Source organism: Triticum aestivum, chromosome 3D (assembly GCF_018294505.1).
Source record: "Triticum aestivum cultivar Chinese Spring chromosome 3D, IWGSC CS RefSeq v2.1, whole genome shotgun sequence".
NCBI classification, from domain to species: Eukaryota; Viridiplantae; Streptophyta; class Magnoliopsida; order Poales; family Poaceae; genus Triticum; species Triticum aestivum.
In genome coordinates, this window is record NC_057802.1 from 450,147,949 (window position 1) to 450,161,391 (window position 13,443).

The window sequence follows — 13,443 nt, forward strand, 5'->3', positions numbered from 1 at the left end:
ACATTTCTTGTACCGACGTATTTTATTTTATTTTGATTTTATAACTTTGTAATTTTTTGCAAGCATAGACACGAAGATAGAAAACTGGCTTTTCTCACACTCTGCTAATATCTTAGTCCAAAAGATCATAAAATAGTACTCCCTCCGTTTTTATTTGCGCTGCATATTAGGTTTGATTGAGGTCGAACTTCGTAAAGTTTGACCAAGTATATAAAAAAATAAACACTTACCATATAACATATCTATATGATGTGAAAGTACATTCAATAATAAATCTAATGATATTGATTTGTTATTGTATAGGTTAATATTTTTATTTATAAACTTTGTTAAAACTTACAAAGCTTAACTTTGATCAAAGCTAATACGTAGACTAAATAAAAACGGAGGGAGTATAAGATGTTTTTTGACACTGGACTCTAAAAACACCTTATAAAATGGACTCTAAAAATGTCTTATAAAAAGTTATAGAGGGAGTATATGTTATGACAAGAAATATAGCACGAAAATGATCCAGCTCTCATCTGCAGCAAAAAAAAAAAATCTGGCACTAATGGTCATATATTCTTGTATATCTCATAAAAAAAGGGCATTGTCGTCTGATAAAGATTGCAATCCAAGGGCGGAGGTCACCCTCTTTGACTGTCAGACGATCGAGCAGCTTCTTGTTGCTTAGCTGGTCAACTTCGCATTGGGCATTAGCTCTCGAGCTGTACCATAATCCTGTAGGATGAAGATCATAAGCTGCCTGGTCTCCTCTTGACCTGCTCCGCGCAGCGTCCCGGGGCGTCGCTGTCCGACGTCTCTTCCGGGAGTCACCGTAGTACATCAATGCACACGCTTCCGCGGTCTATGTTTATTGCAGGTTCTGGGACAACTCAACTCGCACTACCTGTATCAACTTTGCATCACACTATACATACATGAGATGACGTGTTGACACGACCGGAGGCAGATCCCGAACATTTCTAGTAGAGAAAGCAACACCAGTCAACCTTCCTAATAATTTTTCTTGTACGTACCTGCATCTACCATATGCCACAAGACGCACCCGTCAACCTAAATCAAGGACGAAGAAAATCAATCTGTGGGCCCGTTTGTCAGATCGTGGACCAGCATAATCAAATGCCCCTACCGTTGACAATTGTGATCAGCGTAAAAAGATCTCTGAACGTGAACAGAGTTTGAGACGAAGGTGAATGCAATGCAACGTCTTCGCCTAAGAGCATCGCTCCTTCTTCGGTTCGTAGGAATCTTGTATGAATTTTATAGGATAGAATTTTTAAAGGAAAAATTCCTATGAAGCCCTTTGATTTGTATGAATGGATTCCTATTCCTATGTAGTATATGATTCAATCCTTCACATTTTAAAGGAAAAAACATTAGCCTAAACTCAATGAAAAATTCCTATCATATTCATCAAATGGCATCTTTTTCTTTATAGGAATTGAGATGCATGTCATATCATTTCCCATAAAGTTCCTATTCTTATAATATTCCTATCCTATGAACCAAAGAAGGCCAGGTTTAGGGAAAGTTGGACAAAAGAAGCACTCCAAGTGATCCCATAATAAACATGATTTCTTTAGGGATTCGGTGTAATCCGCCCAACGTCCTAAATATTTTAGAGACGACCCTTCCCATAAAATGCCGCAGCAGCGCGCCGTCGCCGGACCCACCGCGCCGCTGCGCTGCCATCGCTGACCGCTGACCACCTGCCTGACCGTCGCCGCCGACCACCGTCGTCCGCTGTACGCCGCGGCCGAAGCCTGGCACCGGTGTCATGTTACCGCAAAAAATCACTTTTAGAGAAGTTTTTTCGGAAACTTGGAAAATACCTCACCTGTGAACTTCCCCTAGGTTATATGGGCACCCCTTAAACCACTTTTACGGTGAGTTAACTCACAGTAATTGTTGGAGACACCATAGTCTGCTCCGGTAAGTTAACTCACAGTAATTGTTGGAGATGGTCTAACCTAGACGTCATAGTCTGCTCCGGAGAGAGAGAAAAAGAGAGTGATCCGGCGATGTCTCTTAGTAGGAATAATGTCTTTCATGTTCTATCATCGTTCTGATGGTGTGTCTAGCATCGTCGAAGTGCATGTGGAGGTGCATCTTTCTCAGATCTCGCAGGATTTGGTAGGTACTGGTCTTCGGTGGATCTGTTTGGATCCGGTCTTCGTTCGTCTTCGTTTGAGTGTTTACAAGCTCGATCCTTCTGATCTACGACTTTCTTCATCAGTGATGATTGTTGCTCTGGTGCGCTGGTTCTATGGGGCTTTAGCATGATGACTTCCTGACTGTTTACTATAACAAGGTTTGTCCGGCCCTAGTTAGGGAAGGGCGATGACGGCAGCGCGCCTTCGGTTCGCTTCAGTGCTTGTAGTCGTCGCTATGCGGTCCACGAACATGGTTGTAATTTTTATTTCCTCTCAACGTGAAAAAAGAAAATGAAATGGAACCTCTGAACGATTACGTAGTTGGCTGACGTTGGCAGAGCAGCGTCCGTCTATAAAACTAGCTCCGCCAATATCGGTAGGTACTCCACAAACTGATCACCTCCTAACAGAGTGGCTACATCTCAGCTCAAAAAAATCCACTCTCTGTAACTTCCTGCGACTCACGAGATCCAGATGGCATTTCAGCAAGAGGCCGTAGGAAAGCTATGGGAGGAGCTCGGCCACGGCTACAATCTCAGCGCCAAGCTTCTGGCTTTGCTCAGCCAACCCGGTCACCTCCTCGATAGCCATGGCCAGGAGATGGCTGTGGCCATAAGCCAAGAGCTTTCTCAGGTGTTCAGGGCGTCTCTGTTGATGCTCAACCCCGGCAACAGTGGTAGGGTGGTGGAAGGCAGGGCGACAGCGCCCGAGGCTGCGATCATGGAGGGTAGCATCAGCCAGGCCACTCCGGCGATCATCAGGTTCACTGCTGATTTACTAACACTGATCCATCTCGATTAGCACTTTCCTGGTTAGTTGTTTGTTCTGGCTGCTTCTTTACTCTGTTGTTTCCATGAACCAATTTAGTGGAGAAGAAGTTACTCCCCCAAGAATAGGTAAAGAAGAGGAGATTACAGCCGAGCCTTACAAGGATGGTTACAAATGGAAAAAATATGGGCAAAAGAACATTAAGAACAGGAAGTTTGCAAGGTGAAGTGGTTTTCTTGATGCGAGTTCTCCTATTTATCCGCAAATATCATGCATGGTACTTACCCCAACTGTAGCCAAATCACAGAGCCATTTACTTTTTTTGCTTAATACATCACGAACAAGAACTAATACAAATTAATGGTGCACATACATTGTTGGAAGAATTGTATATAAGTGTTTGAGCAATGGTTATATGTAGAAACATAAGAAGATTCCACACGTTAAGACTATGAGATACATTTTCAATACATATGAAAAAGTCAAGACCAAACTCTAATTATTTTTTTACCGCAAATAGTTTTCCAAATACCCCATTCATATAATAGAAGACCAGCACTTTTGGATGAGGTGTGAACTAAGATAAATTTCAGGGGCTGGATCTATAGCTAATTAATTTCACATAGGGCATTGATTTATGTATTTGATTTATGGACCAAGAGTGAATCAGAATCATCTTTTCTTTCTGCAAAGTGAATTAGAATCATCTCGCTAGAGATAACATGCCCTTTCAATGTATTATCCTTCATTTATTTATAAAAAAATAAGTAAAAATAAAATAAAACAGTAGCGTTAAAAAAACTTTGTAGTCCTTTTTCATATGTTGCCAATGGTTATGGAATTTCGTGGAGATACAGAACATAACACCCCTGCCTGCGCAAATCTCATTATCTTAGGTATTTCTTGAAAAAAATTCAACCTACAATTCCATAAACTTGTGTTCGTTTATATTTCCGCCAAATGCATTAATTGAGAGAACTCATGTGTGATAGAGAAAAAATGATCCAGATCCGAATATGCCATCGAAGTTTACTCATTTACTCCCAATGTGCAAATATTTCTTTATTGAGGTCGAAGCTTGTCAGTTTTCTAGAAACCTTAAGATCACCCTTTCTCGTAATGGATATAGGTATAAGTGGGAAATTTCTCATATTTTAAAACCATGTTGAGTGGTTTCAAAATACAAACAAAAGCTATCAAAGTACATACTTATTGATGCTGAAATGTTGCCAGAATGTTGTTGAAATACTGAGAGTAAAATGGTATTTTCAACTAACAGCGGTATATTTGTTAGTGACTTAACAGTCAATAAGCTGTCAACCAACAAAAGGTACAAGGGAAATCAAGACACAAAAAACGCTTCCTTTTTGCGATGGATTTGCTTACCCGGAATAAGTATGTAGCAAATGAACATGCATGCATGTGCCTTATTTTCGGCCTCACACGCTAGCTAGACTGGTCACCTACGTTCTAGGAGCTGCAACATGGTGTCCAAGCCACCTCAGAGCAATGAATTTGCTAGTCTGCCAATCTGAGTGAGTACAATGGAATCTAAACTCAGCAAGCAAGTTGCATGAATCGCTTTCAGGAACTAATGACATGCATGCGCCATGCCAACGACTTGCCAAAAACGTCAAGCTAGCTAATTAAGCTCGTGAACAGCGTACCGGTGTCCAAAAAAGGATGGTACATTTAGATACAGTACAATAATTTCGATTGGGACCAGGCAATAATTTCGGCACATCCTCGTCGTCAGTTCCTCACATTCGTGTACCCGTACGTTCTTTGCGTGGCCCAGCTGATCGACCGACTCTCTACCTGTATGTGCAGGTTGTACTTCCGATGCATGCATAGCCATGAGCGCGGCTGCAGGGCGAAGAAGCAGGTGCAGCAGCAGGATAACAGCATCGGCAATCCTCCATTGTACAAGGTCACATGCCTGAACGAGCACACATGCCACCAAGCGTTTCCTAACGTGAACATCACCAATGCAAATTTAGCCGCGACGAGCACTACGACAAGGAACGGCGCCGACTATGATCCCGCTCGCGGCCACCTCCACGTCGGCGGGAACGGCGAGTTAGAGGACAGAATCATGACCTCGACCTTCAGCACGGTCATCGGTGGAGCTGCCCTTGCTGCTCCGTCGTTGTCGCCCGTGCCGTCGCCGCCTCCCGTGGAAGCGAGCCCGAGCGGTCCGGCGTCGTACGACACGGGTGGTGGACAATCGCCGAGCCTGCTGGACTTGAGCATGTGCCTGGACGAGACGATGATGGACGAGATGTATTTCTCGTGCGGTTCGCCATTTCCTCCTGTCGAGGCAAACGCAGCTCCATGGTCGTTGTCGTCCTTGCCGCCGCCGCCGCCGCCCATGGAAGCGAGCTCGATTGATCCGGCGGCGTACATGCCGCCCCGCTGTGGACACTCACTGAGCCTGGACGCGATGACGATGGCGGAGATTTTTCTCTGGAGCAGCCCGCTATTTTCTCCACGTTGAGGCAGCTGCAGCGCAGCCAATCAGCCACGGCGCCCAACGCTGTCGCCGGCCGGTTCATGGACACAGCGTCAGCATGGCCAGAGTACAAGCGAGCAGTGAGTGGTACAAGCAAAACATACAGTAATTAGTGATTAGTTACATGGAAGCGACGTGCATCTCCGTGTGAAAGTTAGTGGTAATATCCAGTGAGTTCAGATACAGATCTTTGTTCAGACGCACGGCTTAAACGGATACTCATAGCCTGTAACTAGCTAGTAAGTACTAGCTAGCTAGCTAGGGTGTCCTTCTTTACTTTAGTGATGAAACCTTTACTTTCGTGATGAAACTTGATGTTGATGAATTCAACTTGTGAGAATTGAGCTGCATGCCTGTAGCTAGCATGCAGTTTGGGTCCACCGCATGTGTCCACATCCTGGGATTTCGAGGAACATTCGCCATAGTTCGGTACTGTTGAATGTTGATACAGTTCGATACTGTTGATTAGAAGTTTGGTTGTAGTATATTCTAGTTGTGGGCGTCATTTAAAAAAAAAATTCGACAACGGAAATATATTAATATCAAGATGATATCAATTACACTCAACCTCTTCAACAACATAATATCCAAAGCAAGTCTAACATCATAGATGCACACATCCAAAAAATAGAAGAAGAAAAAGGAAAACAAAGGTCTCGTCGAAACAAAGAGAGGCTCGCAGCAGCAAGAGCACCACCGATGATGGCAACACCTAGACTCCGAAAAAGATTCTTCAAAACGACACCTTCAGAAGAGAGATGCTACACTTACGTAACGATTGTTACGTATCTTACGTAGGATCCGACGTGGTAGTTTTATATTGGGCCTTATTTGGGGACATGGGTCCACCCTGAAATTCAGGGAAGGGGAGGGCAGTTAAGTTAGGGTGAAGTGGATTTATGGAAGGTTTCGTAAATCATCATGTAGGTGTAACATTATTGCCTTCAGAAAGGTTATAGTACACAAACACCATCGTCGTCTGGTCCAACCATCATAGTCAGATCCTGTGTTTTCATCCTGGATAAGGTCAAATTTCCAAACAATGCCTTCAACAAGGAAACGACGGAGAGGCTCGGTCCGGCTCACACAGCTCCCCCCCCCCCCCCCCCGCGTCGCCTCCTCTGAGGCGACTCGGGGGCAACCCTAGCGCCGCCACCGCGGTTCCCCCTCCCTCTTCCTCCTCTCCGCCGCTGCCAGAGGGGCGCGCGTCCCCGATGATGGTGGCGGCGGGGATCTGGCGCCTCCTCCTCGGATGGAGGGCTGCGGGCCCCGGGGCGGCGGCCCTGGTCGGCGGCGTGCGGCGCCGGCGGGTGCTGGTGGGTGGCCTCCCACGGCTGTGTGGGCAGCGTGGAGGTCACGGTCGATGGTGCAGCGGCGGCCCCTCGCGGTCCGCCGGGCTCCATGGTGAAGCTTCGGTGCCGGCCCGATCTGCTTCGATCCGTGCCGGCGCTGGTCCCTGGCGGTGGCGTCCATCGTCCCGTGGTGCCGGATGGCCGGATCTGGCGTTTGGTTGTGGTTCCGGGGGAAACCCCTGGCCGGCGCGGCGGCCCCCCAAAGTCGACGTCTTTGACGCCGAGCCCCTCCTTGGAGGCTTTGGGTGGATCCTCCCCCTCCCGCCTCCTCCCTGAGCTCCGGCGAAAGCCGTTTCTCCCCTGGTCTGGGCGTCGACGGCACCTCGGTGGCGTGTTCCTTCTTGGAGGCGGCGGTCGGGAGTTGCTCTTGGTGGTGGAGCGGTTGATGTCTCGGCTCCAAAGCATGGCGGCCTGGTTGTCCTGCTCTTCTTCTTCGGTCTTCGTCATGGATGCGCGCCTTCGTCCGACAGCTCGCGTCCCTTGCTCCGTGCTGCCGCTGCCGGATTAGTTCTCGTCAGGATGGTCTTCCGCTGCTCGTGGGTCAGCGTTGGCTGCTTCTCCTTTGGCAGCTCGGTCACCTGGAGCTGGGCTATGTGCAGCCACTCTGCTGGTCGCCGGTGTGGCACTCATCAAGCCTGGGTAAAAGGGTAGTGGCCCTTTGCGACGGTGGAGACAGCTCAAGTGTTGCCCAAGTTTGGCCATGGATGTAGCCGGCGCTCAATGCTTGCACGGCATGTCCCTCCTCCCAAGTACCTACTTGGCTAGTTGGCGTAGGCGTAGTGATGGTCGTCGGCAACGATGCTCCATTGTTGCTATTGTGCTGTTCTGCCTAGCTCTATGTATCTTCTTTCCGCTTTGCATTGCATTCTTCTCTTTGTATGTGGTGCCCCTGTAATCTTGGCCGGTTGATGGCTTTGTTAATTCAAAGTCGGGCTAGGTTCGAGCTCTTCTCGGGCTCGGTGGCGCCTTTTCTCTAAAAAACAAAAAACAAGGAAACGACTAGGAAGCCGCCATTTCCAAGTAAAAGACCTAGGGTTTTCACCCCGGAAACTGACACCGCCAAGAACGAAGTCTACCAGTGTCACCGCCCCACTCATCGAGATTAGTGCTGCAAAACTCCAATTGTCTGACACACAAACTTCTTTCGATCTCTCCCATTCAGTCTTCTTCTTACATCACCACCATTACCAAGAAGTCTCACACAGTATAAGTGTGTCGAAACTCTGGCCTTCGATCCATCTTGACATACCCACCTCTGTTAATCCCTGGCAGATGAGGTGGATAATGTGATGTGGTGGCGTCGCCGCTTGTACCTCGTCACGTTGATCCGTGCATAGCGCTGAAGATCTCGAGTATTGGTTAGACAACGGTACCAGACAAGGAACATCAGTGGGCAGCCGTGGATGGCATCATGCCCCTCGCCTCAATGTGGACGACCGGAGCTAGAGGGGCGTACGCCTCGCCAGATTGTGACCGAATGTCGCTATCCACGCTGTGATCAGTGCCACTGTGACACCCCCGATTTGACCGTACACTAATCATGCACGCAAATGTGTACGATCAAGATCAGGGACTCACGGGAAGATATCACAACACAACTCTAAAACATAAATAAGTCATACAAGCATCATAATACAAGCCAGGGGCCTCGAGGGCTCGAATACAAGTGCTCGATCATAGACGAGTCAGCGGAAGCAACAATATCTGAGTACAGACATAAGTTAAACAAGTTTGCCTTAAGAAGGCTAGCACAAACTGGGATACAGATCGAAGGAGGCGCAGGCCTCCTGCCTGGGATCCTCCTAACTACTCCTGGTCGTCGTCAGCGGGCTGCATGTAGTAGTAGGCAGTGCCGTAGGTGTCGTCGTCGACGGTGGCGTCTGGCTCCTGGACTCCAGCATCTGGTTGCGACAACCAGGTAGAAAGGAAAGGGGGAAAAGAGGGAGAGAAGCAACCGTGAGTACTCATCCAAAGTACTCGCAAGCAAGGAGCTACACTACATATGCATGGGTATATGTGTAAAGGGCCATATCAGTGGACTGAACTGCAGAATGCCAGAATAAGAGGGGGATAGCTAGTCCTGTCGAAGACTACGCTTCTGGCCATCTCCATCTTGCAGCATGTAGAAGAGAGTAGATTGAAGTCCTCCAAGTAGCATAGCATAGCATAATCCTACCCGGCGATCCCCTCCTCGTCGCCCTGTTAGAGAGCGATCACCGGGTTGTATCTGGCACTTGGAAGGGTGTATTTTATTCAGTATCCGGTTCTAGTTGTCATAAGGTCAAGGTACAACTCCGGGTCGTCCTTTTACCGAGGGACACGGCTATTCGAATAGATAAACTTCCCTGCAGGGGTGCACCACATAACCCAACACGCTCGATCCCATTTGGCCGGACACACTTTTCTGGGTCATGCCCGGCCTCGTAAGATCAACACGTCGCAGCCCCACCTAGGCACAACAGAGAGGTCAGCACGCCGGTCTAAATCCTATGCGCGCAGGGGTCTGGGCCCATCGCCCATTGCACACCTGCACGTTGCGTACGCGGCCGGAAGCAGACCTAGCCTAGTAGGCGTTCCAGTCCAATCCGGCGCGCGCCGCTCGGTCGCTGACGTCAAGAAGAGCTTCGGCTGATACCACGACGTCGAGTGCCCATAACTGTTCCCGCGTAGCTGGTTAGTGCGTATAGACCAAATGGCCAGACTCAGATCAAATACCAAGAACTCGTTAAGCGTGTTATGTCGAAGTAACCGCGGACGCCGTCCAGGGCCAGGCCCACCTCTCGCCTAGGTGGTCTCAACCTGCCCTGTCACTCCGCCACAAAGTTCCACTTGCGGGTACTCCTACGAGCCGACCCGACTTTAGTCACCACAGGTGTCATGTATAGAGTATATAAGTATATACCCGTGATCACCGCCCAAGTGATCACGGCCCGATAGTATAGCACAGCAGACGGACAAGAATGTAGGGCCACTGATGGAAAACTAGCATCCTATACTAAGCATGTAGGATTGCAGGTAAAGGTAACAACAGTAGAAGCAAGGGCAGGCTATGCATCAGTATAGGATTAACGGAAAGCAGTAACATGCTACACTACTCTAATGCAAGCAGTATAGAGAAGAATAGGCGATATCTGGTGATCAAGGGGGGGGGCTTGCCTGGTTGCTCTGGCAAGTAGGAGGGGTCGTCAACTCCGTAGTCGAACTGGGCAGCAGCAGCGTCGGTCTCGTAGTCTACCGGAGAGAAGAGGGGGGAAGAAACAGTAAATACAATGCAAACATAAGCATGACGATGCGTGATATGACAATGAGCGGTGCTAGGTGTGCCCTAACGCGGCAGTAGGTGGTACCGGCGAAGGGGGGGAACATCCGGGAAAGTATTCCCGATGTTTCGCATTTTCGGACAGATGAAACGGAGGGGGAAAGTTGCGAGTTCGATACGTTAGGGATGTGTGGCGGACGAACGGGCTGCGTATCCGGATTCGTCTCGTCGTTCTGAACAACTTTCATGTACAAAGTATTTTCATCTGAGCAACGGTTTATTTTATATTGATTTTAAAAGAATTTATTAATTTCTGGAATTTATTTAATTATTTAATATATACATTATCCGAAACAGTGTTGCGATGACATCAGCATGACATCATGCTGACGTCAGCAGTCATCTGACACGTGGGTCCCACATGTCATAGACTGATTAGGGTAATTAGGGTTAACTAATTAATTAACTATTAATTAAACTAATTAATTAAATTAGATTAATCTAAACAGGGTTAATTAACTAATTATTATTATTTTATTTTATTTTATTTTATTTTCTTTATTTATTATTTATATATTATTATTCTTTTTAATTCCTTTTTTTCGTTCTGGGCGCGGGGCCCATATGTCATAGGCCCAGCAGGGCATAACGGGCGCACGGGCGTTGGGGCGTTGCGGGCAGAGCCCCGTGAGTGTGCGGGCGTGCGGGCGCTGGCCCGGGCGTGGCCAACGGGGCGGCTGGGCGACGGCGGCAAGGCGGTGGAGGCAGGACGACGGGCAGCGCGAAGGGGAACGGGCGCAGGGCGCCGGGCGAACGGCCGCGGCCGTGCGTGCGCGTGTGGGCGGGAGAGACGGGGCGCGGGGGCGCGGCCATGGGCGTGTTCAGGGGCGCCGGCGCGCGGCCGCCGACGTGGTGAGCGCGGGGGCGGGGCTGCGGGTGAGGACGGCGTCGTGGCGTTCTGGACAGGGAGAGGAAGAGGGGGGGCGCGTGCTCACAGGGCCGGTAGGGATAGGGCAGCGGGGGTTGAGGAGGTCGACGGGGACGACCAGGCGACGGTGGTGAAGCAGGCCGGCGGGGGAGCGCTCCGGCGACGGCGTCCAGGCGCGTGGCGCGGCTCGATCCGTCGGCTTCGGGGTCGGTGACGAGGCGAGGCGCCGGCGTCAAGGAGTGGGGCGGCGCGGTCGCCGGGGAGAGGTGGCGGGGTCGGGACGAGGCCGACGGGGGGCGCGGGGCGTCGGGGCGAGCGGGGCGACGGGGTCGTCGGGGCGGCGTCGCCCCGATTGGATCGGGGGAGTGGGGGGAAGAGAGAGCGAGAGGGGGTGGGGAGTGGGGGGTGGATCGGGCTAGGGTTTGCTGGGGGTGGATAAGGGGAGAGTGGGGGTGGGCCGGCCGGCTGGGCCTTTGCCCAGTTGGGCTGGCCAGCTGGGCCACAGTTGGCCCAGTGGGGGGGGCTTCTCTTTTCTTTTCTTCTGTTTTCTGTTTTGCATTTCTTTTATTTATTTCTCTTTTCTGTTTTATTTTATTTTAAATTATCTAGGCATTTTATAAAAATGTGTTTATTACACCATATTTACTTATCCAAAATATGGCACCTCCCGAACATTTTGTTTTAAATTTTGAAAAACTTTTATTGTTGACATTAATTGAATTTAAATTATGAAACGGTTTTGAATCATCGCACGGTTAACAACAGTAACCAAAGTGACGTGGCATGATTAGCGTGGGATTACTGTAGCATGATTATCCGGGCGTTACAAATCTCCTCCACTACAAGAAATCTCGTCCCGAGATTTAGGAGGTAGAAGGAAACAACGCGGGGTATTCATCACGCAGGCGATCCTCGCGTTCCCAAGTGGCTTCATCTTCAGAATGGTGCGACCACTGGACTTTGAGGAACTTGATAGCCTTCTGACGGGTGCGGCGCTCAGCTTGGTCGAGAATGCGGACCGGATGCTCTTTATAGGAGAGGTCCTGCTGCAATTCGAGCACTTCATGATCCACTGCTCGGATTGGGTCCTTGAAGCAACGGCGGAGCTGTGAGACGTGGAACACATCGTGAACCTGAGAAAGGTTCGGCGGAAGCTCCAGTCGATATGCCACTTTTCCACGCCTTTCGAGAATAGTGAATGGGCCAATATAGCGAGGAGCTAGCTTGCCCTTGATCCCGAAGCGGTGAGCACCCTTCATTGGTGTAACTCGAAGATAGGCCTTTTCGCCAGGTTGATAGACCATGTCTTTATGATGACGGTCATACTGACTCTTCTGACGTGACTGAGCAGTCTTGAGATTCTCACGAATAATGCGGACTTGTTCTTCGGCATGTTGGATAATATCCGGACCGAAGAGTGGACGTTCCCCAGTTTTTGACCAGTTCAGAGGGGTTCGGCACTTTCGTCCATATAACACTTCGAAGGGGGCCATCTTCAGACTAGCTTGATAGCTATTATTATAAGAGAACTCTCCCATTTCTTGCCGAAGGAAATAACACAAGCTCGAAGCATGTCTTCCAGAACTTGGTTGACGCGTTCAACTTGCCCTTGCGACTGAGGATGAAACGCAGTACTGAATGACAGATGAGTTCCCATAGCTTCTTGGAAACTTGCCCAGAATCTTGAAGTGAATAAGCTGCCACGGTCTGAGCTGATAACCAATGGAATACCGTGGAGTGAAACAATCTTGGACATATAGAGCGTTGCCAGCTGACTAGCAGTGATCGTTTCTTTGACCGCCAGGAAATGTGCAACTTTGGAAAGCCGGTCAATGACGACAAGAATAGCATCATTACCTTTCTGTGATTTGGGAAATCCAGTGACGAAGTCCATCTCAACATGGTCCCATTTCCATTCAGGAATAGAGATAGGTTGCAGAGTTCCAGCAGGCCTTTGATGTTCTGCTTTGATACGACGGCAAACGTCACACTCAGCAACATAACGAGCAATGTCTTGCTTCATATTAGACCACCAGAATCTCTGACGGATGTCTTGGTACATCTTTGTACTACCAGGATGGATACATAGAGGCGTATCATGAGCTTCTTTCATAACTTCCTGTGTCATATCCAGGTTTTTCTCTGCACATGGCACCACTAGGCGGCCCTTGAAGTACAAAGTGCCATCTTCAGCAATAGTGAAGAATGAGGGCTTTCCTTCTGCAAGGTAGCGCTTAATCTTGTGGGCTTCAGAGTCATATCCCTGTATTCTCTTGATGGAGTCCAAGAGATCTGGTTCGACGGCCAGGGTATTGAGGGAACCCTGGGGAACAACACGGAGGTTCATCTTGCGAAACTCCTTAGGAGGGGGAGCGAGTGCACCCGGAGGAACAATATGGAGGTTCAGCTTCCTGAATTCTTCAACAAGGGAGGGCTGAACTTTGTGAACCTGGAGGTGGTTGCAG

General features: G+C 49.0%; 1 protein-coding gene across 1 annotated transcript; it reads left to right on the forward strand.

Annotated features, from left to right (window-relative positions):
* The first annotated feature begins 2,559 nt into the window (after positions 1 to 2,559).
* On the forward strand, positions 2,560 to 5,865 carry LOC123074916 (probable WRKY transcription factor 41). Its single transcript, XM_044497642.1, has 3 exons — positions 2,560 to 2,920; positions 3,027 to 3,149; positions 4,758 to 5,865. Exons 1-3 carry the CDS (start codon positions 2,634 to 2,636, stop codon positions 5,422 to 5,424), a joined length of 1,077 nt encoding a protein of 358 aa, XP_044353577.1. The 5' UTR covers positions 2,560 to 2,633; the 3' UTR covers positions 5,425 to 5,865.
* Positions 5,866 to 13,443: the final 7,578 nt, after the last annotated feature.